This window comes from Lepidochelys kempii, chromosome 6 (genome assembly GCF_965140285.1).
Source record: "Lepidochelys kempii isolate rLepKem1 chromosome 6, rLepKem1.hap1, whole genome shotgun sequence".
Classification (NCBI taxonomy): Eukaryota; Metazoa; Chordata; order Testudines; family Cheloniidae; genus Lepidochelys; species Lepidochelys kempii.
The window spans coordinates 57,918,643-57,944,579 of record NC_136385.1 but is presented as its reverse complement, the minus strand read 5'-3'; the positions used below and the strand labels follow the sequence as shown (position 1 = coordinate 57,944,579).

Genomic DNA, 25,937 nt, shown 5'->3' with positions numbered 1-25,937 from the left:
GTTCCTGTGGGAAACTTCTTTGGTGACTGTGGTTCAGAAATGAAATGACAAAAAGTTTCATAGGGTAATGGTTAAACTTCATGGTGGTTCACTACCACCAGCTGAGGTAAGAGGGATTGCTTGTGACTCTACTAGTTATTACTGCCCTTAGGGCCACAAAAATAGCTCAGGGAGCTATGGTTGTTGCATGTTAGGAGAAGGGAGAGGACTGGGAATCCTGCACAGATGGTACCTTTGGAGAAGTCAGCATGATAAATGCAGTGAAATCTCTTTAAAAATCACAGCTTTTGCAAGTCTGTAAACACATTCAATAAATGACGAGTAGCTTCTGTGTGTTTTATATCACTTCAAAAAAAAATTAACTAGCTAGAACACTGAAGTCAGGAGGGAGAAAGAAAGCCAACAATTTGCTGGAATACCTAGTATGGAACACACTTTAAAAGCTACAAGAATAGCATTCAAACTAATGCAAGTACTAATAAATAATATTCTGCGTGAACTGCACTGGTGGTCCACTTGCACAGATTCATACTATCTGCTATTGGAAAAAGGCTGTTTTGACATCCCTTCTCCATGCAGTGAGAAATTAAAAATAAAACAAACATTTTAAAATGAGGCTCCTATAATTCATATGGAAGATAAGACGAGGGATGGCAGACCTTATGCAGCTGGGTTGAAGTGGTGACACGGTGGTAGGACAATACTTTTGAAAGAGTGAAAATGTACTGCACAGAATTGTTTTCATAGAACAGTGCAACATTTTATTGAAACTGTAAAATGAGACAGCCAAAAAAAGTTATAAAAAGCTAGAAACATTTCGAATGTCGTTTTGCCAGTGATGAACTTTTTAAACTAGTCTAATTGTTTCCAAATTCAAACAGTCAAAACTTGTAAGTGGATATCTTAAGTTGTGCATATAGGGTCCAATGGAGGAAACAGGTGTAACTCTTTAATAGAAATACTGGACAGATTACACCCTACACTTTGGTCCTATCACACAACAGGAGAAACATGTTCAAAAATATCTTAGAATCATAGAATATCAGGGTTGGAAGGGACCTCAGGAGGTCATCTAGTCCAACCCCCTCCTCAAAAGCAGGACCCATACCCCATTAAATCATCCCAGCCAGGGCTTTGTCAAGCCTGACCTTAAAAACTTCTAAGGAAGGAGATTCCACCACCTCCCTAGGCAATGCATTACAGTGTTTCACCACCCTCCTAGTGAAAAAGTTTTTCCTAATATCCAACCTAAACCTCCCCCACTGCAACTTGAGACCATTACTCCTTGTCCTGTCCTCTTCTACCACTGAGAATAGTCTAGAACCATCCTCTCTGGAACTACCTCTCAGGTAGTTGAAAGCAGCTATCAAATCCCCCCTCATTCTTCTCTTCTGCAGACTAAACAATCCCAGTTCCCTCAGCCTCTCCTCATAAGTCATGTGTTCCAGACCCCTAATCATTTTTGTTGCCCTTCGCTGGACTCTCTCCAATTTATCCACATCCTTCTTGTAGTGTGGGGCCCAAAACTGGACACAGTACTCCAGATGAGGCCTCACCAATGTCGAATAGAGGGGGACGATCACGTCCCTCAATCTGCTCGCTATGCCCCTACTTATACATCCCAAAATGCCACTGGCCTTCTTGGCAACAAGGGCACACTGCTGGCTCATATCCAGCTTCTCGTCCACTGTCACCCTTAGGTCCTTTTCCGCAGAACTGCCGCCTAGCCATTCGGTCCCTAGTCTGTAGCTGTGCATTGGGTTCTTCCGTCCTAAGTGCAGGACCCTGCACTTATCCTTATTGAACCTCATCAGATTTCTTTTGGCCCAATCCTCCAATTTGTCTAGGTCCCTCTGTGTCCTATCCCTGACCTCCAGGGTATCTACCACTCCTCCCAGTTTAGTATCATCCGCAAATTTGCTGAGAGTGCAATCCACACCATCCTCCAGATCATTTATGAAGATATTGAACAAAACCGGCCCCAGGACCGACCCCTGGGACACTCCACTTGACACTGGCTGCCAACTAGACATGGAGCCATTGATCACTACCCGTTGAGCCCAACAATCTAGCCAACTTTCTACCCACCTTATAGTGCATTCATCTAGCCCATACTTCCTTAACTTGCTGACAAGAATACTGTGGGAGACCGTGTCAAAAGCTTTGCTAAAGTCAAGAAACAATACATCCACTGCTTTCCCTTCATCCACAGAACCAGTAATCTCATCATAGAAGGCGATTAGATTAGTCAGGCATGACCTTCCCTTGGTGAATTCATGCTGACTGTTCCTGATCACTTTCCTCTCATGTAAGTGCTTCAGGATTGATTCTTTGAGGACCTGCTCCATGATTTTTCTGGGCACTGAGGTGAGGCTTACTGGCCTGTAGTTCCCAGGATCCTCCTTCTTCCCTTTTTTAAAGATTGGCACTACATTAGCCTTTTTCCAGTCATCTGGGACTTCCCCCGTTCGCCACGAGTTTTCAAAGATAATGGCCAATGGCTCTGCAATCACAGCCGCCAGTTCCTTTAGCACTCTCGGATGCAACTCATCCGGCCCCATGGACTTGTGCACGTCCAGTTTTTCTAAATAGTCCCTAACCACCTCTTTCTCCACAGAGGGCTGGCCATCTATTCCCCATGCTGTGATGCCCAGCACAGCAGTCTGGGAGCTGACCTTGTTCGTGAAGACAGAGGCAAAAAAAGCATTGAGTACATTAGCTTTTTCCACATCCTCCGTCACTAGGTTGCCTCCCTCATTCAGTAAGGGGCCCACACTTTCCTTGGCTTTCTTCTTGTTGCCAACATACCTGAAGAAACCCTTCTTGTTACTCTTAACATCTCTCGCTAGCTGCAGCTCCAGGTGCGATTTGGCCCTCCTAATTTCATTCCTACATGCCCGAGCAATATTTTTATACTCTTCCCTGGTCATACGTCCAACCTTCCACTTCTTGTAAGCTTCTTTTTTATGTTTAAGATCTGCTAGGATTTCACCGTTAAACCAAGCTGGTCGCCTGCCATACTTACTATGCTTTCGACACATCGGGATGGTTTGTCCCTGTAACCTCAACAGGGATTCCTTGAAATACAGCCAGCTCTCCTGGACTCCTTTCCCCTTCATGTTAGTCCCCCAGGGGATCCTACCCATCCGTTCCCTGAGGGAGTCGAAGTCTCTTCAATAAGAGAAAAGTGCCAATATGTTTTTGTATATAGACTAATTTTCAAAACACATTCTGTGCCCATGGGTCCACCCAAACCAAGTTTGCCTTGTGTTAATATCCTCCTTTAAATAAGGTATCAGATTATTTCAGCTTTTAAAAATATGCAGCATGTGATAAGGAAGCGTATGCAGACCTCACAAAACATTAGGTTGACACAAAAGTAAAACCAGTATGCCTTGTGTTCTCTCCTGCTCCACCCAAGCTTTCATTGTTTGCAAAAAATTAAGTTCAGTAACCACTACTTTTAGGACATGTCTACACTGCCTTCACTTCATACTATGAGGGTGTGACTAGCAATGTGCACTGAAGTGCTGAGCTGTAACTCTCCTGCGTGGACACTGCAGGCACAAACGAAAAGGTTTCTACTTCACATTTAATGTAGTCCTATTTGAAGGGGATCACATTAACGTGAGCTAGGAACCTTTCAGTTCATGCCCACAGCATCCACACAGGGGAGTTATAACACAGCACTAAGTGCACACTGCTATTCACATCCCCTTACTCCAAAACGCGGAGCAGTGTAGACAAACCCTTACTTCACCAAACCACCAATAGAGGGACCTCAGAAACATTTACTCTCACAGCTTTTGTTGTTACATTTCTGTTTGACAGTTCAGATTGGAGCATACCAAAAGGAAGGTGTACCTTGGTTGCTGAGTACAGAGTGAGCAGTGGAGATGGATACATGCCAGCAGCTGAAGAGATATTCAGGATTATTCCTGTAGATCTGAAAGGCAATGAAAGCACAGTTACTTGCAGGAAAGAACACAGGCTTCAGAAGTGTCTGTTAACTAAAGGGAAATGTTTACTTGCAATAGGGGTCATGTAGATTCATTTATTTAAAAGAAAAATAGTTCAGAGATTTGTCTTCTGATGGCTATAGCAGACATGGGCCTCATTCTCTTTTTGTGCACGTATTAATCAGGAGTAACTCCACTGAAGTCAGTGAAGTTACACAAATGTTAAACTACTGTACTAGAAGAAGTAGGCACTGTACATCTAGGCTAGAGGTTTCAAAATTTTGCCCAACTAAGAGGTGCAAGGGCAACTTACAAAGGTGCTCCAAGGGCAGCTTTCAAATCTCTGCTGAAGTGGCAGGAAATAATAGGAGAAATTTGTAATATATTTTGCACTTCTGTGGTATTTTTCATAAAGGGACCTGGAGTGGTTTATAAACATCAGTTCACAATGCCCTTGTGAGACAGTAACAAGTACCTATACCCACTGTTCAAATTTTGAAGTAATTTTTTGTTGGACGGGATAGACTTGAAATACACAACAAGAGACAATCCTCTAGATACCAAACACGTTTGGTACCCCACACAGTAAAGTCTATATTTTAAGCATTGATCTGACACATTGGCTATCAGCTGACCTTGTATTTACCTTCCAAACCCCAACTCAGGGCTTGTCTACACTACTGCTAAGGTCAATGTAACTTTCCTTGCTTGGGGTGTGAAAAATCTACCCCCCGAGTGATAGAAGTTGCATTGACTTAAAGCAGTGTCTATGCTGTGTTACGTTGGTGGGAGACGCTCTCCTGCTGACTTAGCTTCCAACTCTTGTTGAGATGGACTAATTACGTCAACAGGAGAATGCTCTCCTGTCGACGTAGCGCACCTTCACCAGATGTGCTATATTGGCACAGATATAGCGTGGTAGCGAAGACAAGCCCTCAGACTATATCATTTGATAAAACAATTAAGATTTAGCAAATGAAAGTTCCTTCAAGTATCTTGTAACTCTTTATTATTCCGACTGCAAGTAATTCGTCCACAATGGGGTGGGGAAGTTTTAAGCAAACAGGAAAACTAAGGTTGAAATCTCTCTGAATTGAAGCTTCTGTAATAAACTAACAAGCACTCACAAACCTTTTATATAACACCTCTGCAAATAGCACAATTAATGTTCCAGTTAATTAGCAAATATCTATCCTTATCGCTATGTAACTGCACTTTGTGAACTGACTGTAAAAATGCTGCTTTGGAATCACAATGACGTAGTGACATTATTTTTGATAGGTACGCTTTAACACGAGAAGAACAAATTCCATGAAATATATCTTGATTTCCGTTTGTTTCCTGCTAAAGCTTCAGAGTTCCTGATCATAGTATTATTTACTAGTGTAGCAGCCCTCTTGTCTCCCTGGAGTCTTTGTCAAAGTTCCTCAGTAGCCATGATGGGAGAGGCAAAGTATTAACATGGATCAGAAACTAGCTAAGACAAAGTAAGAATAGGACTAAATGGTCAGCTTTCACTGTGGCAAAAGGTTAACAATGGGTGCCACAAGTTTTTCCTAGTAGGTGTTTAGTATATTTATTCTCGAGCTCAAAACAGGAATGAGCAGTGAGATGGCTACATTTACAGATGTCAAAACCATTTAGATTACTCAGACTAGAGACCACTAAGAAGAACTTCATAAGGCCCAACAATGCTACATGAATGGGCTACAGAATGAGAGATGAAACTGAATATTGACAATGCAAATAATACATATTGGAGAAAATAATTTGAACTAATCATATCCCCTACCGGTTTTTAAATCAACTCTTAACTCAGCTAAAAGACCTGAACATCACTAAGGACACAACTTAATGAAGACCTCTGCTTAATGTGCAGTAATGCTCAAAAAACCAAACAATGTTAGGCTGTATATGGAATGGGAGGGTTAACAATACAGAAAATATAATGCAATTCTAAATTAATGGTATACCCGGACCTGAAATACTGTGCTCAGGTCCTTCTGATCATCCTCTCTCAGAAAAGATAGCAGAAATTCAGGGGATTTGATGAGAATATTAGGAAGAAGGAAAAACGCTCATACAAAGGGTTTGAAAAGACAGACTGTTTACTTTATGGAAGAGATTAAATGAGAGGAGCTATGATAAAAGCACACAGAACAGTTAATGGTATAGGGATAGGAGATCAGACTCTTTGATTCACCCTCTTGTAATACAAAAGCAAGTTGACATTTAATTAAAATGAAATACTGGAAATTCAAAACTGGTGAAAGGAAATACTTTTTCCACATGCACAGTTAGGCTGCAGAAGTCATTGCCACAAGAGTTCACTGAGGCCAAAAGCTTAGCAGGATTCAAAAAAAGGATCAGACGTTTATGTGGATAAACAAGAATAGTAAATATTTAAAACTCAAACTAAAGCCTTGGAAAGGATATAAACACTTAAGCTTCAGGGCATAAGCCAGTCTCTATTGGGGGTCAGGAAGCAGCTTTCCATAGGGGCAGGTTATACCATAACATACTGCAGAGTTTCTTCCTCTGAAACAGATAGCACTGGCTACTGTCAGAGAGAGAATACTGGACTAGGTGGACTACTGGTCTGATCCAGTATGGCAATCCCTATAAAAAATTCCACAAGTCATAAATATAGCCTCCATGCAACAGACTGAGAACCCTATATATTACTATTTTGTTTAGTGCTGACAAAATGCTTTAGTGCTGTGAAAGACAAAAATAAAAACTGGTCCTGACCTGAAGAGCTCACAATTTAAACATCACAGAGGGCAGGGAATCCAGATGCGGGGATAACAGTTTCCAATCACCCCATGATTATGGTTTTATTTCTTTCAGGTATCACAGAAGAAACAGGCTTTTTAAGGAGGGATTTGAATAAGGAGAAGGTGGCGGTTTGGCAAACTTGACTGGGTAAATTAAACTTGTGATATGCCCCACTCCTCAGTTTGCTGAAGAAAGTTGATTAGCAATAATAAATAAAAAGGTGACTTGCCTAACACACCCTAACACCTCACCATCATTCTACCTTAAGCAGTACAGTGTAAGAGATGCTATATTTAGCTTTCCCACTGTTGCTATGGTAACCACCGGCTGCTCCAGCTTGCTCCAAAGTGGAAAGAGCAAGCTTTCTTCATAATGTAATTATGCACTTGCTACTTCTATAGCAATATATACTATAGTTTGATATTTATCTAGAAAAAAAGTCAACTGATTTTTCTTGCTCACAAAGACATAAATCTTAATTTCTTGAGTAGTTCCACGAGGCGCCCACCTTTGCAAACAGCAGACAAAAGTCTGAACATCTACAGCAGAACAGCTCATTTAAGTGTAACACAAAGTGCATATTATAATTTTCATATTTAAAATATAAGCATTAGGGAATCAGAAGATGAACAAGAACATAAAGCCTAAATGCCAGCATTTATAGAAGAGGTATTCTTCTAGTGCTGTACGTAATACAAATTAAGAGGAAAGACATACAAGGCGTGGTGAAGTTCTCCTTACAGACAAAGAGTTAGAGATTATAAAGTCTGCTCTGCTATTCCTTCACCTTGAGACATTATACGGATGTACATTGTACAAAAGTGCGTGCACACAGACAGACAAGTACAGCACTATAATATACACCAAAGTGCATTACAGTAAGTTTTATCTCCTTGAACAGGTTATGCCTAGTGATCATGAGATCGCCAGTATAATACACTTGGACAGAAAAAAAAGGAGTACTTGTGGCACCTTGGAGACTAACCAATTTATTTGCGCATAAGCTTCCGTGAGCTACAGCTCACTGGCCCCCTTAACTTCGTCCAGGCTCATAAACCCAGATGAGGAGTTTGTGTTTGGCCCACAAAGTACAGTTAAACACAGCTACCTGCCATTCATACTCTTGGCCTGGTGAGCCACCAGATCTGTTGTGGCTATAGATTCTGAACAGTGTTAACAGCTTAATAATTTATACCATGGGTGCAGGGGGCTGCAGAACTGGTTTCTGTACCCCGTAAGGTCAAAAAAAAAAAAACAACAAAAACTGAGCCAGCAAGAAAGTAGAGGCTTTTGTCACCCATCTTTCCTTTTCATATTGAGGGTGCCATCCAGGATGGGGGAATCATTTAAAATAGCTCTATATGACTTGGGGGAAAAGGGGGAGCTCTTGAGATTGGTGAACAATTTCTTAGCACTAATATGACTTTTGTCTTCAAACTGCTTTTTGAATATAAAGTCTCACCCTCCTGTGAAGTAAGTATGTATCACCATTTTACAGATGGGGCAACTGAGGCAGAAAGATGGGAGTGAATTGCCCATGGCTAGTCAGAACTAGAACTCAGCATACATGGTTCCCTGGTTTATATTCAGACTATGCCACTCAATATTTGTCAAGTTGTATGTAAGTGTACACCATGCTTAACAGAAAAGCAAAGTTCCTGCCCTTAGAAAGTGACAATCTAACTGAAACAAACAGAAAAAGATAAAAGACAAAAATAAAAGACCAAACAGTGCTATACACAAGGTTTGAGAAGGAATGCAGGGCAGCTTTATGAAAGAGGTGCTTTTAAAAGGAGATATTTGAAGAAAGAGGCTGCCTAGTGGACAGAGCAGGAGGTCTCTTTAAAATGACAGGCAGTTTGAAGGCTACCACAATGCTGAGTGTGTGATGAATAGAGAAGAGGAACAATCAAAAGAGAAAACAAAGGGAAGAAGTACAGCTGAAGATAATCTCTGCCAGCCACATCTACGAAAATCTCCTAAATAGCGTTGTTTTATATATGGCCTACACCTTTTTCATTTGTTACAACTCCTAATTTTGTTTAAAAGAATCCCAGTGTACACAATGTTAAACCCCTCAGAAAAGCTGAGTGACTTCAGTAATGTCCATCTCTTTTCCTTTCATGGCAACAGTACAGCTACTCAGAATATTTTTACTGCATTTGATTTTGCAGTCAGGCATATGCTACTTATGGTCATGAGCAAAACTATAGCTGCCAGCTTCATACAGGGGAGCAGAGTCCCACACTTTGGTCAAGAAAATTTTTGGCCTATGAATCAGGAAACGTCTGATGAAACATGTGCGCTAAGAAAGTGAATCCCAGGGTATACAGACACAAAAGGTTAATTATTTAAGCGCTCGTCAATATTTTAGGTTTGTTTACATACCAACACCACCAGACTGCATTACCTACTCAAATGGTACTGAAGCATTGTATGTAGTCCCCTCCCATTGTATTTATTTAGTGATGCCAAAAGCAGCAAACTAATCATCATGGCTACCATGCCTGGTGCTATGCAATCTTCCATACAGCCCCACAACCCTTGGAAATCCAGGCATAGTTCTTGAACAAAAACTGTGAAAATCATGGAACAATCAACATCAACTAGAAAACTGCCACTAGGCTGAGACCTCGGGGCTTTAGTTTTACCTGGGATCTAACCAGGAAGTCAATACATGTCTCCAGCAGTGAAAGACTGGTGTGTATTAACTGTTATTTTAAAGAATTGCCTCAAATTCTGATTTACTATATGATCACACACTTCCCTCAATATGCCTCCTACTGTATAATGAGAGCACACTCTGAATCCATTTTACTTACAATGACTCTGAGAAATAGCCTTCAGAAGGTTATTCCCAGGAACTGTAACCACCCCCTCAGAATAGCAGGTTTTTGAGTTAGTGCCGATGAGTCAGACGGGCTTTTTAATTCTGTTCTAAAAGAAATCACCACAACAGTGGAGAAGGGGGAAGAGCAAAAATAAAAAGGGAATCGAGTGGAAAAGGCTTCCACCGTCTGATGATTCATGCACCATCAGCGTGACTCACCCAGCAATACTCTGCTGTTAAAACATGGAGGGTAGGTTGATTAGTCACAGTAATGAATTTTTCAAAGAAAGGATTCTCCCCTATAAATAATGATGACTTTGTCTGTATAGTGTTTGCGTGACTCACCTTTCCACCATGCCGGGTAGCACCAATCGTGTCATCTACAAAAAAAGGAAAGAAAACATTCGTGATGGCTGGGAATGTAGATACAGAGTGAGGGAATCCTTCCCTCCCAGAGGCAGCTGCCTGCCCTCCGCCCAACCTCCACTCAAGTCACTCTAGGGGAAACTGAAGACTATATTTTGCATAGGCAGTTTATTTTTATTCAGTGTAACTTGGCAGTGTCAAGAAGTTATGTGCAGTGAATCTGTTGAATTCATCTGCACTGGTAACATCAGTACAGTGGGAGAATCAATTTATCTCAGATATTTTCCACTTCTACAGCACTTTTCATCAGAGGCTTTCAAAATGATTTGCAAACAATGTCATATCACTAGGATGTTTTGGGGCAGGTATAACCTCTGTTTTACAGATAGCCACACAGGGGTAACCAAGTAAGTGGAAAGGCTAACAACAGAATCCAATAGTTTCCCGTCCTTTATGCCATCCATCCATCCTTCCCTCCATCCTCCTCCTTTAATTGTGAAAAAAAAAATTAGTGAAAAAAACATTTTCATTTGGTTTTGAGTGGCAAAAGCACTAGCCAGAGTGTAGGCAGGTACTCTGCTAACTTTGGTAGGCCGCTCTTTCAATGCAGCTTGCTATTGAGCTGCATCCCACTTATTAAAGAACACATTCTTTTCTGAGGACACTATGCCATCTGTGTAATAGAAAATAATTCCTACTAGAAACCAGATGGAGGTAAAGAGGTCAATCAGATTTCACTCCTGACCCAGGCCAAGTATTGTTTGAACAAAGTCTTCTAATACGAATGTGAGAATATTATATGCAATATATGTACACAGGCACAGAAGTTATAGGTTATTGTTCTGGTGATGAAGTTCAGAGTAGTCCTAGTTTGCATGCGTGGCTTTTGTTTTTAAACTACAGCTCCTTTAACAACAGAATGAGATCAAGTTACATATAGGAAATATTCAGGACCATTCGAGCAAAGAAAATTTTTCTTAACACAATCCAGCTGGAAATACAGCTTTTTCACACCACGAACATAACCTATATCCACATGGGGGCCATAGTCATGCAAGCTTTTATAAGGTGCAAACAGACTACAGTCCAGACAAGCAAGATATATACTTGGTGCTTTAAAAGGGCCAATTTCACAGAGCTGAAAATAACTGTCAGCCAATTAAGATGGGAGGAAGAATTTAATCAAGAATAGGAATAATGATAATTGGGAATTGTGTAAGACCACTTTATTAGATGCTCCAAAAGCCACAATTGAGGAAGAAGGCTTTGTTGATTATTGATATTGATAATATTGATATTATAATATATATATACAACAAATGGAAGGGAAAGGAAGTTGATAGTAATGAATAAAAATCAGAAGCTAGGAACTGCAGAAAGTTGAAATGGGAAGCAAAGGGACTCAAGGAGAAATCTATGGCCAGCAGAGTTAAGGACAATAGGAAGGAATCCTAGCAATGGTATTGGTCCATTACTAGATGGAAATAGTAGAATTGTCAATAATAATATAGAAAATGTGAAGTGTTAAATAAATATCGCTTTCTGTATTTGAGGAATAAGGATGCTATTGTCGTATCATATGATCACATTTTTTCCATTCCACTAATATCTCAGGAGGATGTTAAACAGCAGCTATTAACAGGGAGGCATTTAAATCAGCAACTCCCAATAACCTACTTCCAAGAGTTTTATAAGAGCTGGCTGAGGAACGTGCTGGACCATTAATGTTGATTTTCAATAAAACTTGGAATACTGGGGAAGTTCCAGAAGTCTGGAAAAAAGCTAATGTTGTGCCAATATTTAAAAAGGATAAAGGGGATGATCTGAGTAATTATAGACCTGTAAGTCTGACATCAATCCTTGGCAAAACAATGGCACAGCTGATGAGGGACTCAATTAATAAAGAATAAAAGGAAAGTGATATAATTAATACCAATCAACATGGGTTTATGGAAAATAGATCCTGTCAGATTAACTTGATTTCCTTTTTTGATGAGATTGCAAGATTGATTGAGACAGTAATACTGCTGATGTAATATACTTAAACTTCTGTAAGACATCTGACTTGTACTGGACAACATTTTGATTAAAGAGCTAGAACAATATAAAATTAACCTTGTGCATTAAATGGATTAAAAGCTGACTGTTACATCTCAAAAGGTAACTGTAAATGGAAAATCACATTGAATGGATGCATTTCTAGTGAGGTCTTGCAGGGATAAGTTCTTGACCCTATGATATTTAACTTCTTAACAATGATCTGGAAGAAAACAAAATAATCACTAATAAAGTTTGTAGATGACGTAATTGGGGGAGTGGTAAATATCGAAGAGTACAGATCACTCATTCTGGATTACTTGGTAAACTGGGCACAAGCCAATACTATGTGTTTTAATACAGCTAAATCTATCTATCTATATATAGGCTATGATAACTGGATGGGGGACTCTATCCTGGGAAGCAGTGACTTTGAAAAAGACTTGAGGGTTGTAATGGATAAACAGCTAAACATGAGTTCCAAGTGCGATGCTGTGGCCTAAAGGGCTACTGCATAAACAGGGGAATCTCAAGTCGGAGTAGAGAGGTTATTTTACCTCTGTACTTGGCGCTGGTGTGACCTCTGCTGAAACACTGAGTTCAGTTCTGGAGTTTACAATTCAAAATGGATGTTGATAAATTTGAGTGTGTTCAGAGAAGAGCCACAAGAATTATTAAAGGGTTAGAAAACATGCCATATAGTGATGGACTCAAAGGACTCAATCTATTTAACTTAACAAAGAGAAGGTTAAGGGGTCACTTGATTACAGTGTAAGTACTGATATGGGGAACAAATATTTAATAATGGGCTCTTCAATCTAGCAGACTAAGAGTACAGCGCGATCCAGTGGCTGGAAGTTGAAGCTAGGCGAATTCAGACTGGAAATAAGGGGTAAATTTTTAATCGTAAGGGTAAAACAGATTATCAAGGATGGCGGTGGATTCTCCATCACTGGCAATTTTAGAATCAAGATTCGATGTTTTTCTCAAAGACACACGCTAGGAATTTTCAGTGAAATTCTCTGATCTGTGTTATACAGGAGGTCAGACCAGATTATGACAATGGATCCTCTGGCCTTGGAATCTATGAATAAGCTATCCCAATGCCCTGAGATAAGCTACCTCAACAATGACTTTGATAGGCCACCATCTCCAAACACAAGATCTGACTCAATTTCCCAACTACCTCAGAAATACCTTAGAGCCTAGAGTGCTAATTTTAGAAAAAACATCAAGCTCTAGACAGATTTTTGTCTCTGTGTACTTTTGGCAGGGATTGGCTCCGATTAGGGAGATTGGTATGAGGGTCTGTTTATTTCCAATTGTAACAGGAGGTGGAAACATACATGGTTATGCTATCCAAATATTTTGCAAAGCTATTTAAAAACAGCTCTATAATTATAATTCATGCTTTTAATTAAGGACTTTTCCTTGGTCCTTACACACACACACTCACTCACTCTTCTAACTTTAATTTTATTGAACGACAGTCCTACTGAAAAGTTTTAAGGAAAACAAGCACCAAACTGTATTTCAAGAGATAGTGATCAGCCTTTTTTAAAAAATTGAGTATTACAGTAGAGTTTAACTCATCAATGAATAACTCTTGGCCAAAATACCAGATATAATGCATTTTAGTAATTAGAGCTAGAAAAGACATTAGGTCAGCGTTCATGCCTGTGACAAGTTCAAGATACCATCCCCAATAGTATCAGTTCAATATCTGATCAGTCATTTATACCAACGCCAAGAAATAGCAACTGCCAATGATCTTCACGCCCCTTATATTGTATAGCATTCTTGTGTTCCAACAAGATTTCTGGAGGAGCAATATAAAATCGCCCCAAAACAATGCTTCCCACTGGATCCAATTTATTTTGAGTTTTACAAAAATGACTTTTGCAGGGTAGTGGCAGTGGTGATGAATCTGTGTAGATAAATTGTGAAAGTGTAGAACAACTCCATTTCAAGACACCTTTGTGCTTCTATAACAATTTTTTTAAAAACTTCATATCTTAATATTAATTTTGAAGTATTATTTGTATTATTGTAGCACCTGTGAGCACCAGCCATGGACCAGGACCCAATTGTGCTAGACCTTGTCTATACTTTAAAGTTACTAAGAATGCTTCTGGCCAGCATCGCTACCATCATTCAGGGAAGTGGTGGTATTACGTCGATGGAAAAAACCCTTTTGTTGGCACAGATTGTGTCTGTATTACTGAATTATGCCTGCATAGCTATCTCTAGACATACCTCTAGGTGCTGTACAAACACACAGCAAAAAGATAAACCCTGACCCAAACAGCATACAATCTTACCACTGCGTTAGCTCTCACATACTCTTATGGTGAGTTTGAGCTATATTCTGCTCTAAACAAAAAACGTCCCTACAAAGAGGGAAGAAAAAGCCAACAGTCACAAAATGGAACAGCTAAGTTTCAGTTACACAAGTTCTTATAAAGCCAAAGTAGACTCTTCTATTGCATGGCATGAGCAGTTTCTATCTGATGTCACGTGATCCCTAGGGTGGGTAGGAACCATGGCCTTTACCACTCAAAGAAAGGAACTCAAGATGGCAGCAGCAAAGAGGCTGGATCCAAAGACGTACAGACCTGGCACCTGTGGTGTTCGTTCTGTCCAAAGCCCTCCAGCTGAGTCTTTTGCTCAGTGGCTGTATGTTGTCAGAAACATGATTAGCCATCTTTTAGAACACCCTCCCAGAGCCCAAGCCGCAGAGTCTTAAGTAGATGCTGTACTAATATTTCATTCTGGAGCAGTTAACCTCCTCTCTAATCACAGACTCATTTCTTCATCCATTCCCACAGAAAATATCAATACAGGAAACCCTTCCACAAACTGGAGATACCACCCTCCTAGCTCAGTGTAAATTGAATTAATTGCTTTGGAAGTGTGGGCCAATACGTTAACCTTCATCCCCCCCAAGTAAATAATGACATCAGGCCTTAGACTTAACTGAAATCTGTGGAGTGAAATGCCTTCAGTCAGTTTTGTATATTGCACACATGGAAAACATGGAAGTTCCCTGTAACTTATGGAGGTTCTTCAAGATGTCTTGCCCCTATCTGTATTCCACATTTGGTTATGCATGCGCATCATGCACCTGAGATCCGCAATTTCTGGCAAGTAGTGTCAGTTGGTCCACACCTCAGCAGTTGTTCTTCTTGTACTCTGAAACAAGGGTACGTACAGTGACCAATTCCTCAAGTTCCTCTCCTACTGCTAATCAGAAGGATCCAAAGAGGGGAAGGAGAGTGGATAGCAGAATACATATGGGGATCACACATTTTGAAGAACATCCAGTTACAGGTAAGTAACCTCTCTTACTTTGAGTGCTGGTCCCTGTGTGTATTCAACATGAGTGATTGACAAGCAATATTTAAACAGGAGGGGGTGGAAGGATGCAATTGGTATAGATGCCTATAGAACTGCAGTCCCAACAGCTGCATCTGCAGGAGGCAGCTTGAACTAATACATGATGCTTTGTGAACAGATGAATGGAGCTCCAGATATCTACTAAGGTATTAATCGAAGAGATGCTATTAAGGTTGTTTGTGTTCTAGTGGAATGGACTCTCACCCCACGTGGGAGAGAAATACACACCACTTGATGACAAAATGATACAGCCAAAGATACTTAGTCTCTGAGCAGATAATGCCTAGCCTTGCCATCATTCCACTGTAGCAAAAAACTGCCTTGGTGATTTTCTAATCCATGTTGTCCTTTGCAGGTATAATACCAGACCTTTTCTGATGTTGAAAGAGTGAAGTCTACTCTCCTACCAGGAAGCATGAGGTTTTTGGGAAGAATACTGGTAAATTCAAATTACTTTAGGGATGAATTTCAGGTGAAAGTGAAGGGAAACCTCCTTATGAAAAATGGTGTACAGTAGGTCTACCAGGAGTGCTCCCATTTCACTGATCGTTCTGATCGATGTAATGGCAACTAAAAAGGCGACATTCACGTAAAGACGGGACATAGAATATGGAGCCAGTTCTTCAAGTAACAGTGTGGTTAGTACTTACAGTATGAGGTTGAGGTCCCACTGTGGTTCAGGTTTCACCACCGGTGGGAAGGTTCCTGAAAGTCCTACCTAGAATAGAGTTATTGCTAGATGAGTAAAAATAAATCGAGTGTCTCTCTACTCGGGGGATGGAAGGCACGGACTGCTGCTAGATGGGCCTGCAGGGAACTAATGGAAAACCCTGACGTTTTCATGGACAGAAGATAGTCTGAATAGACTGAATGGCTTCTGAGCATGAATGTTCTAAGATCTGATGCTCATCCAAACACCAGGCCATGATGTGAAGGAAGCCTGGGTTGGGATGTCAGATCTTGCCATTCTCCTGAGCTAGTAGATACTGGAAGGGTCAGATGTTGATGGGAGGAGGAGTTAACATTTGCAGAAGGTCCAGAAACCAGAACTGTCTGTGTCATCAGTTGGGTGCTACGAAAATGCCAAGCTGTGACAGAGCGAATCTTCCACAGAACTTGTGGTAGTGGACAGATGGGAGTAAAAGCATATCTGAGATGATCTGTCCAGGATAACAGAAAAGCATTTGCCCCTGGAATTGCAGTTCAGAGCTGCCCTAGAGCAGCACAGAATAAACTTCTTGTTTGTTTGGGATCCAAACAGATTCCAGGATGGTGTTCCTCTCTGTGTGAGGATCTTGTTGAGGATTGAATTGTGTTATCTCCCACTTAAGACCATAAGAATGGCCATACTGGGTGAGACCAAAAGTCAATCTAGTCCAGTATCCTGTCTTCGGACAGTGGCCAATGCCAGGTGTTTCAGAATGAATGAACAGAACTGGCAATCAAGTGATCCATCCCCTGTCACCCATTCCCAGCTTCTGGCAAACATGGGCTAGGGACACCACCTCTGCTCATTCTAACTAATAGCCATTGATGGACTTATCCTTCATGAATAGGAGAAGTGCCTGCTGAGAATATTCATTAAACAATCCCGTGCACCTGATAGATATGTAGCTAAGAGAGTTATGTGATTTGACACATTAATTTCATAACTTGACTTCTTCTAGGCAGAGAGGAAGAGATTTTGCTCCACCTTGTTTATGTGAGTGTCATGTTTTCTGATACTATTTGGACATGGTGAGATGAAATAAGTGGAAGGAATGCATTACAGACTAGACGGACTGCTCTAAGCTCCAGTAGGTTGATATGCATCCTGGACTCATGAGAAGTCCATGCACATTGGGGGGGGGCGGGGGGGGGGGTAGTTCTCCAGGTGGGATTCCCAGCCAATAAGTCTTATGTCGGACAAGGTCACATCAGGTGTGGGTGGGATGAAAGGAACTCTCACATGTACTTGTTCCAGGTTCAACCAGCAGACAAGAGAATATGTGACTTTGGTGGGAATTCTTACTCTTGTGTTAATGTGGTCTCTGTCTGGACAGTAGATGGACCACAGCCAGGCCTGTAGGCAATGTACATGAAGACTGGCAAACGGTGTTACATAAGTGCATGATGCCATGGAAGAGATCAGGGAAAGGCAGCCCTTGACAAAGATTCATGGTCTGAAAAGTAACTTTCTTATCACATTGTTCATGGCTTGGAATATTTCCATAGGAGAAAGGCCCATGCTGAGATTGAATCTAGGGTCACTCCTATAAAGTCTATAGTTCTAGTAGGAAAAGTGGACTTTTCTTTGTTGACGAAGAGTCTCAAGGCTGCCGGAACAACAGCCATTGAATGTACCTCCTGACTAGAGTAACCCATTATGAGCCAGTCAACTAGATACGGAAAGACTGTAGTTGTGATGTCTCATTTGGCTCGCCACCATTGAGACGACCTTCATGAAGACCCTGGGTGCTGTTGCATATCTAACTGGGAGTATTCTGAACAGTGATGTTCTTGTCCCATCAGAAACCTCAGGAACTTTCTGTGGAATGGATGAATCTTCATATGAAAGTAGGTGTCTTTCATGCCAAGAGCTGTGAACAGCATTCCCTCCTTTATGGAGGAGATTATTGATGCCAGCATAACAATTTGGAATTCTGATTTGTGAACAAAAACGTTTAATTGCTGAAGGTCAAGAATGAGTCTCCATCCTCTATTTTTCTTGGAGACTATGAAATATGAACAATTTCCTTGTTACTGATGTGGCACTTATTCTACAGCATTCACTGCATGAGAGAATCTGCCTCCTGACAGAGAATCTGCTCGTGAGAGTGGTCCCTGAGAAGGGGCCAGAAAGAAGCTGTGAGTGTGGGGAAGGAACTCTACAGAGTAGCTGCAGTGGATGATTACTAGTACCTATTTTGTCTGTTGTGATGACCCTCCAAATTGTGGGAAAAGAGGGTGAATCAGCCACCAAAGGTTGGGGAATTGGGGGCCAGTAGTGGATGGCACCAATAGGGTTAAGCAGGGCTCAATTGCACCATCAAAAATAACCCAATCCACCATCCAGGGGTTAAGTAGTTACAGATATGGTAAAAAGAACTGTATAGCTACGCCTTTGTACCCTCTAGTATTTGCGTGGTCGTTCAAATGAGCACTGGTGGTAGAACAGTTGGGGAGGTGGTCTTGGCTAATACATCTGTTTATGGGTGTTTCCTCTTCGAGGCCAGGCTGTAAGTGTCCACATAGTGGAAGGCTGTCCTAGAGTCCTTCAATGAGCCTGGAGACATCAGTCTTCTTGTTAAATAAATTAGACCCATCGAAAGGCAAGTCCTCTATGGTATGTTGAGCCTTCCTGGGGAACCCCACGATGTGCAGCCAAGATTCATGCCTCATGACCACTCCTGTGGCTATCCCTCGAAACAATGTCAGCGGCATCCGCTCTGGCCACCAGTTTGCCTTCCTCAGTGAGAGCCTGGAAATGGGCCCTGTCCTCTTGATGGAGTTTGCCCTTGAAGTCAAAAATTTTCAAGTAATTGTTGAAATCCTATTTTGCTAACGAAACTTGCTAGTTAGCTATACAGAACTGAAGACTTGTAGAAGAAAATGCCTTCCTCTCTAGGAGGTCAAGTCATTGTTGCCTTGGGATGCTGTAAACCTAGACCTTTCAGTGGCTGTTTGCACCACTAACGAGTTGGGCGCTGGGTGTGAGAAAAGAAACTCTGCTCCTTTGGCTGGTACAAAAATCACACCTATCAGCCCTTTTTGGGGTGCGGGCATAAGAGGCCAGAGTGTACCAGACTACCCTAGCTAGTTACATGATGGCCTCATTTACTGGAAGTGCCACCCTATTGGGATCAGAACGTTGCAAAATTTCCAGGAGATGATGCTTAGAATCCTGGTCCTCTCCTTTAGTGGACTCTGGAGGCCATTCACCACTCTGATATTGCCTGTGGTTGTCAGGCAGGGAAGGTGAAGATGGGGAATTGCCCTATCTGATAATGATGATGAAACACCCATCAGTATCTCTGGATCAATCTCCTCTCCCTCATACTCTGTAGAAGAGGTACCGTAGGACTCATGGATGGATCTGGAATGTCTAATGTAGGAATACTATGGGTGCCAGTAGGGCCAATATTAAGGCTTGACTGGTTGAGGGGGAGCTCACAGCATCAGGTCACATGGCAGTCATATCTGTGTGGCACATGGACTCCAGATTTCCTTGAGTCTCTGTCCAAACTCATCTCCTTATGGGGGAGTGAAGAATCATCTGGATCCTCCAACTCCTTCAAAGAAAAGGCCAGTTTCTGCTCGACCAGCACAGCAGTCAGTGGGCAAAAGTTCCTGCCTCTGAACCAAAGAGGGGAACAGGTAGTTTCAAGGTAGATTCATTTGGTGTCAAAATGTCTCGGGACCCCAAAGAAGAAATGACTGAGGATAAGGAAGGGTGAAGATATATGCTGGTGAGGTGTAGGTTTCAGTTAATCCCAAAGTTCTGCGCATTCTAGTAGTCAGTACCAAGGGTATGGTGCATTGGCAGTCATCGTGAACAGCAGGTCTTTATGGAGATACAATTCTATGATTCTAAGCCTGGAATGGACCTTGAGAGGTCATCTAGTTCAGTCCCCTGCACTCATGGCAGGACTAAGTATTATCTTGATGGGTGAGTACCGTTGAAGAGTCTGACAGTGAGCTCTTAGATGGTGTTAGTAGATACTGATCTTTAGGCTTATGAATTGGAGCTGACGTCAGTATTGGCAGATACTTTCTCCTTCATACCTTGCCCTCATGATAGGAGGGTTTAAAGTAGGTCATTAAGTCCTTAGGACCTGCATGTGAGGACTCACCCAACTCGGATGGAGTCAGGGGGGATCCCTCCTTTTTGAAACAGACCTGGAAGGAGATTAGTCCTTATGCTTATGACAGTGGCCCTAACCTTCATGAGAAGCACGGATTGCTGACTCCTTGGGTTTAAGCAGCTCTGGCTTGGCTCCTGAGCTTGTGCTTGGAGTGGCACTGCTCGCTGGTAGAGGCCAATTTACGGTAGAGGGGTCTCCCTGGCTGGGTCCGACTGAGGTCTCATAGCTTTCTCCATAAGATGTTTCCTCAGTCAGAGCTCTTGTGCTTAGTGGGTTCATGGGGCAAACTAGCAGAAAATGCTGAACTTAGCTGAGATACATGCCTCCCCCAGACAATAAAAGCAACATTGGTACTTGTCACTCACAGACAAGGAGTGGGGCTGGGAGAGGTTTTTAAACCCTGGGACTCTTTGCACAGTCTGTCTGCAGGGAGAAATGAAATTGTACTAACTATACTAAGACAAACTCTAACCCCAGGAGGAATATGCACGAAGAAGAATCTTATGTTCAGGCATGTATAATTAACTCTCCCATGCCCCTGTATGTGCAGCATTAGTACAAACAGTAATTCTTTCCTTAATATTAAAATGATCAAGCCTTTCTTATTCATTACTGTTCAGAAGTGAGATGGGGTGACTAAAGAGTCAGATACATTACATAGTGAATGTTACATCACTGCTGGTTAACAGTGATATTACAAATCCAGTCCTGAAAAACATGCAACTGTATCTATTCAGTGCTTAAATTACACAAATTAAGAAACTGTAAAACCAGTGACAGTTACGACACAAGATTAGGGACAGGATACAGGCACCCAGTATGGAAATCAAACAGCAATTCAGTATTAGCAACTGGCTATCTATAGATACCCAGTTGAGGAACAGGGCATTTTGTTTTTAAGAACTTTAAAACCTGCAAAAGATCTAGTATCTATGGATTAGAATGCAGTGGGGACAAGACATCAGATCTTGGAGAAAAGAATGCCAAAAAAGTTACTGATAAAGAGGCAATTGGATACCAAAAATGTGTCATGATTTACAGAAAGCCCTCACCATCCTTGCAGTGTCACCCCTATTGGTGGTTACTGAGAGCACTTGTGATTTTTCAGTTAGATAGTGATTTTTATGAATAAACTGCTGGTTTCCACTGGGATGCCACTACTGCAAGAAAAACTACAGTTCTTGAGAATTCTACTGCTCTTGCCTTCTTCTCTAAATGTTGGTAACTTCAGGCCAAGTGGCCAGGCACTGGCAACTGCCTGTATACAAACTGCTAACACATTAAATGAAACGTTATTCATTTCAGGTAGTATGGACAATTCCCAGTATTTCCATTAAGGAAGTGTTCAGGACAGCCTTCTTGCTGCAGAAAGTTTCCAATTTTTCAAGTTTTATATGTTTTGGTAAAGGAGGGTACACTTATGCCACTAATGACTGCTTCATTGCCTGTGCACTGACAGTTTCTCATGTATTTGGAAATCTCTCAACACTACCATCACTGGGCTTATGTACACACACACACACACTTCCCCAACATCCTGATTCCCTTAGCATTACAATTCATTAGAGGGCATTTATTGTCAAGCCAGTCATCACCTTCTGATGCACAAAAATTGTCACTGCAGATTGGAGTGAATGTAAACACCAATACAGTCTCTTGAAGTACGTAATCAGCATGTCTCTTCTCATACTCTACCACCAATTCAACATTCCACTGTGAAGATACCGAACTTCAGACCCATGCCAATTGATTTTTAAATCCAGGGAAATTGCAGCTCCTACACCAGTTGTTTCAGAAAAAACACACAACTGGAATATGCAACTATGTTAATAAGCAAGTTACCTTTGTTTTATGTTTTAAAATAGGCACTACATTTAATGCTCCTATTCATTAAGAATGGTGCCAGCATGAAGATTAACAACCACTTTAATGACTCTCCAGTGGTTATTCACCAGAAATATCCAGTTCTCCCCCTTAATTATCATTTGAAGTTGTATTTCCTCCCCACTTCAAACCTGGAAGATATATACTTACCATTGACATGGAGCAGTTGTCCAGGAGCATTGCTTAGGAAAGGGCCCTAGTTTGTTCAGGGAAATCATTCTCAACATTTAGAAAACCTTCCACTTAAAATCTAAACAGTAGGGAATGTTAGCGTAAAAGTTAAACTATGGTGCACACAAATGTTAAAATGTACAAGGTTTATGTTGCTGTGGCCATATTGCTTCTAATACTAGAATTCTGCATCTAGAAAGACAAACAGTCATGTTAAATATGGGGAGACTGCTGCTGGGCTAGAACTCATTCTCCTAGCTTTCAAGACAAGTGCTGCTCTGGAATTTAAAGCATTTACCCAGCAATTTACCCAGCAGTAATCAGCAGGATGAAGCTAGAGAACTTGCAAAAGAATTTTAAATTCTCCTACAGTTAAGATAGCTTTTTCTTGGATTTCACATACACAGGTCTGGGACAAAGTTACAATAAGCTAGTAATAATGTAAGTTTCTGAAGAGACTACTGAAATAGTCCCCTGTGGTGTAGGACGTTGTACATCTCCTTTATTTTAAGAGAACAAAGAAAGAAGTGTCTGCCACCAGAATGTAGTTTATGGTTCAAATGCTCTGGAGTGAGATGAAGCAGCAAGACCATTGGGTCGAACCAGAGGAACAGCTTATAGTTTGGGAGCATAATGTAGGAAAATCTCATTCTGTGGGCAAGTTAATGACAGAATAGTAAGGGCAGTGTCATTCAATTCATACAAATCTAAAGAATCATAATGTCAATGGTGTCACCCTCCGTGGTGTGGCGGGGGGAGGGGGGAAGGAGGAGAGAGAGACATGACTCACTGGACCCCATGCTCTCAGCTCCAGGTCCTCCAGTTGGTGGAAATTTGGATAATACAAAGTTGTCAGAAATAGGTCAAATCGAGTATCATTAAAAAGTCCTTTCTCCCACAAACACAACATACTTAGAACAATTATTTAGACAGGTATTTGAGAAAGTGTTTAAAAATTAAAAAAAATTAATATTACTTTAACACAAGGATGCACGGCTTACTTAAGAGACATTGATCTTTGGTCATCCTAGGGAAGTTAGCCTTGAAAACATTTATTCATCAAAGTCATCGTAAGTGTTCTCTCTATGTAGGGCACCAACAGACACATTGTCACACTGATCCTCATGCAAGCTGCACTCACGCATCTCTGTACAAGGCAGGTTGCTGGCCAGACATTTGCAGGGTGATGAGCATCTGGTCTTTGTACACAAACATTTGATTAGCTGAAGGGTTGATTCAGAAGTGCGCGGTATTTCACACAACTGGGGAGATCAGTCTATCCTCCAAAACCCACCCATGCCCGATAAGGAAGGGTAGTTTTGGATGCACTCTATTATCTCACAGCCACTCCATTGCTTGATAATTTGCCCTCTTGCCCACGTATAAATGCACCTCTTATCAGTAGCAATTTTTCTCCATTTATCTGCTTCTTGGGAGACATCCACCAGCACAGCTCTACAAGTGTCATAATGTTTGTCTTCAGATGGTAAACTCAGCATATGAAAGCCTCCCCCTGCATTTTTGACCTCATCAGTGACCATCTCATCTTCAGAGCAAGAAGAGCCTTCAGAGACTGAATCAAATGCATTCCAGTAAAATAAATTGGTCTTTCTACAGGCAACCTTCCAGTAGCATCACATCCTGAAAGGGCGTGGAAATCCAGCAGTGGGGTGGCTTTTAATAGTCCGAGTGTTAGGAACACACCTCTGAGGGATATACAGAGATTCTGTCAAGCCTGCTCATGGGAACTATGAAGAAACTCCACTGAGCAGTGCAAGACAACAGCTTCATTATAGCATGCAACAACAAAATTTTCAGAGCATTTCTTTGCATGCTGGAGCATTTTTCCTGTGAGGTATGAAGTTAACTCATCTTTTGTGCGAGTATAAGACAACAGCTTCTTCATTGTGACATTGGAGCTGTCTGAGGAGTCAATGATTTTGTACTGGACAATACTAGTACAATGCTATACCATGGAATCTCTTCTTTCTGTTAATATTTTTACCTGAGTCTTCTGCATATGTATCAATCCTCAGGTGGACTTTGTCATCAGTCCACCAATTTCTCTGTAGCCTCATAATGAAGTTTTCAGCCAAATCTCGGCAGGTATTAATAGTTTCTGGTTTGTTGAGAGCTTGTATCTCAGCCATACCAGCTATGATTGCTACTCAAAAGGCATCTGTGGCATAAGGTACCAGTCACATTGTCCACTAGGTCCTGGCTTAGGAAGACCACACAAGATGCTTTTTACCTGGTACATATGCATTGTTCCATCGCATTCAAACATCAATTGTGGTACCATGGAGAACTCGTATTTTCTCCCAAAGTCTCTCTCAGAGCAATATCATGCAGAGATCTGGACAATGACCAGGAGACACACAAACAATGATCTGCCTGCAGTTAGCTCTGTAACAGCACCTGCCACCATGTACTTTGACTTTATTCTTTTGCATTTGAGAACAGCTTTAGTCTGTTCTTCTTGACTGGAGCCCATAGATGGATTATGCCTTGGATAATTCTTTGGGGTTTGAAGACTCCATATGAGTCATGACCCAAAGTATCCATTTGACTGACATCTTTAGCTATCTCATCACTGAAGACTGCTTTCATAATGATATTAACGAGCCCTGGTTCATCATATACAAATGGATTGTCAGTGCACGTAAACTCATTCTCTATCTTTAAAATTGCTCCTACTTGGCATTTATCACCACCTAATGAAACTAGATAATGCTTGGTTATTTCCAGGCAAGTCATCCCAGCCATGATTAATATTTCATTCAAAATTCAATGGAGTTTTGGGGTTGTCAGGAAAACCCAGGAAAGAGCATTTGGATGCTGTGTTATGTCCACCAACCTCCCTCCCCAATGCCAATGACTTTCATTGCTCTGTTTTCATGTTCTAGGGCTTCATCTAAACCAAATGCACAGCAGAGACTTGTGACCTTTCAAAACCCAATTTCCTTTTGGAAATTTCTCCCATACGTCAGGATCAAACTTTCCTATGCCTCTTATTTCAGTGAGGTACCAGACAGTCACTGTAAAATAGTTTGTGAAATACCTTTTTTTTTTGCTTCCAATGCGGCAAGATGCAAATTCCAATTAGCAGTCCTGACAAATCAAATAAAGAACAGCAAAGACTCAACCATCTTCACGCACCATCCCAAAAAGTTTGCTTTGTCACTGATTCAACCTCACTGAATTGCTTGATCCATTCTGGGATATTCATAGAATCATAGAAGATTAGGGTTGGAAGAGACCTCAGGAGGTCATCTACTCCAACCCCCTGCTCAAAGCAGGATCAACGCCAACTAAATCATTCCAGCCAGGGCTTTGTCAAGCCTGGCCTTAAAAACCTCTGTGGATGGAGATTCCACCACCTCCCTAGGTAATCTATTCCAGGGCTTCACCACCCTCCTAGTGAAACAGTTTTTACTAATATCCAACCTAGACCTACCCCACTGCAACTTGAAAACATTGCTCCTTGTTCTGTCATCTGCCACCACTGAGAAGAGCCTAGCTCCATCCTCTTCGGAACCTCTTGGAAACCTCCCTTCAGATAGTTGAAGGATGCTATCAAATCCCCCCTCACTCTTCTCTTCTGCAGATTAAATAAGCCCAGTTCCCTCAGCCTCTCATAAATCATGTGCCCCAGCCCCCGAATCATTTTTG

The 25,937-nt window shown here is 41.4% G+C and overlaps 1 protein-coding gene across 2 annotated transcripts in view; it reads right to left on the bottom strand.

Annotated features, from left to right (window-relative positions):
- The window catches only part of HSD17B12 (hydroxysteroid 17-beta dehydrogenase 12), a 153,335-nt gene that overhangs the window by 22,424 nt on the left and 104,974 nt on the right, over nt 1-25,937 (bottom strand). For both annotated transcript variants that reach the window (XM_073348046.2, XM_073348047.2), the window contains 2 exons: nt 9,913-9,947; nt 3,865-3,946 (listed from right to left, as the gene is read on the bottom strand). In XM_073348046.2, the coding sequence (XP_073204147.1) occupies nt 3,865-3,946; nt 9,913-9,947 (117 nt within the window). The remainder of the gene's footprint in view (nt 1-3,864; nt 3,947-9,912; nt 9,948-25,937) is intronic.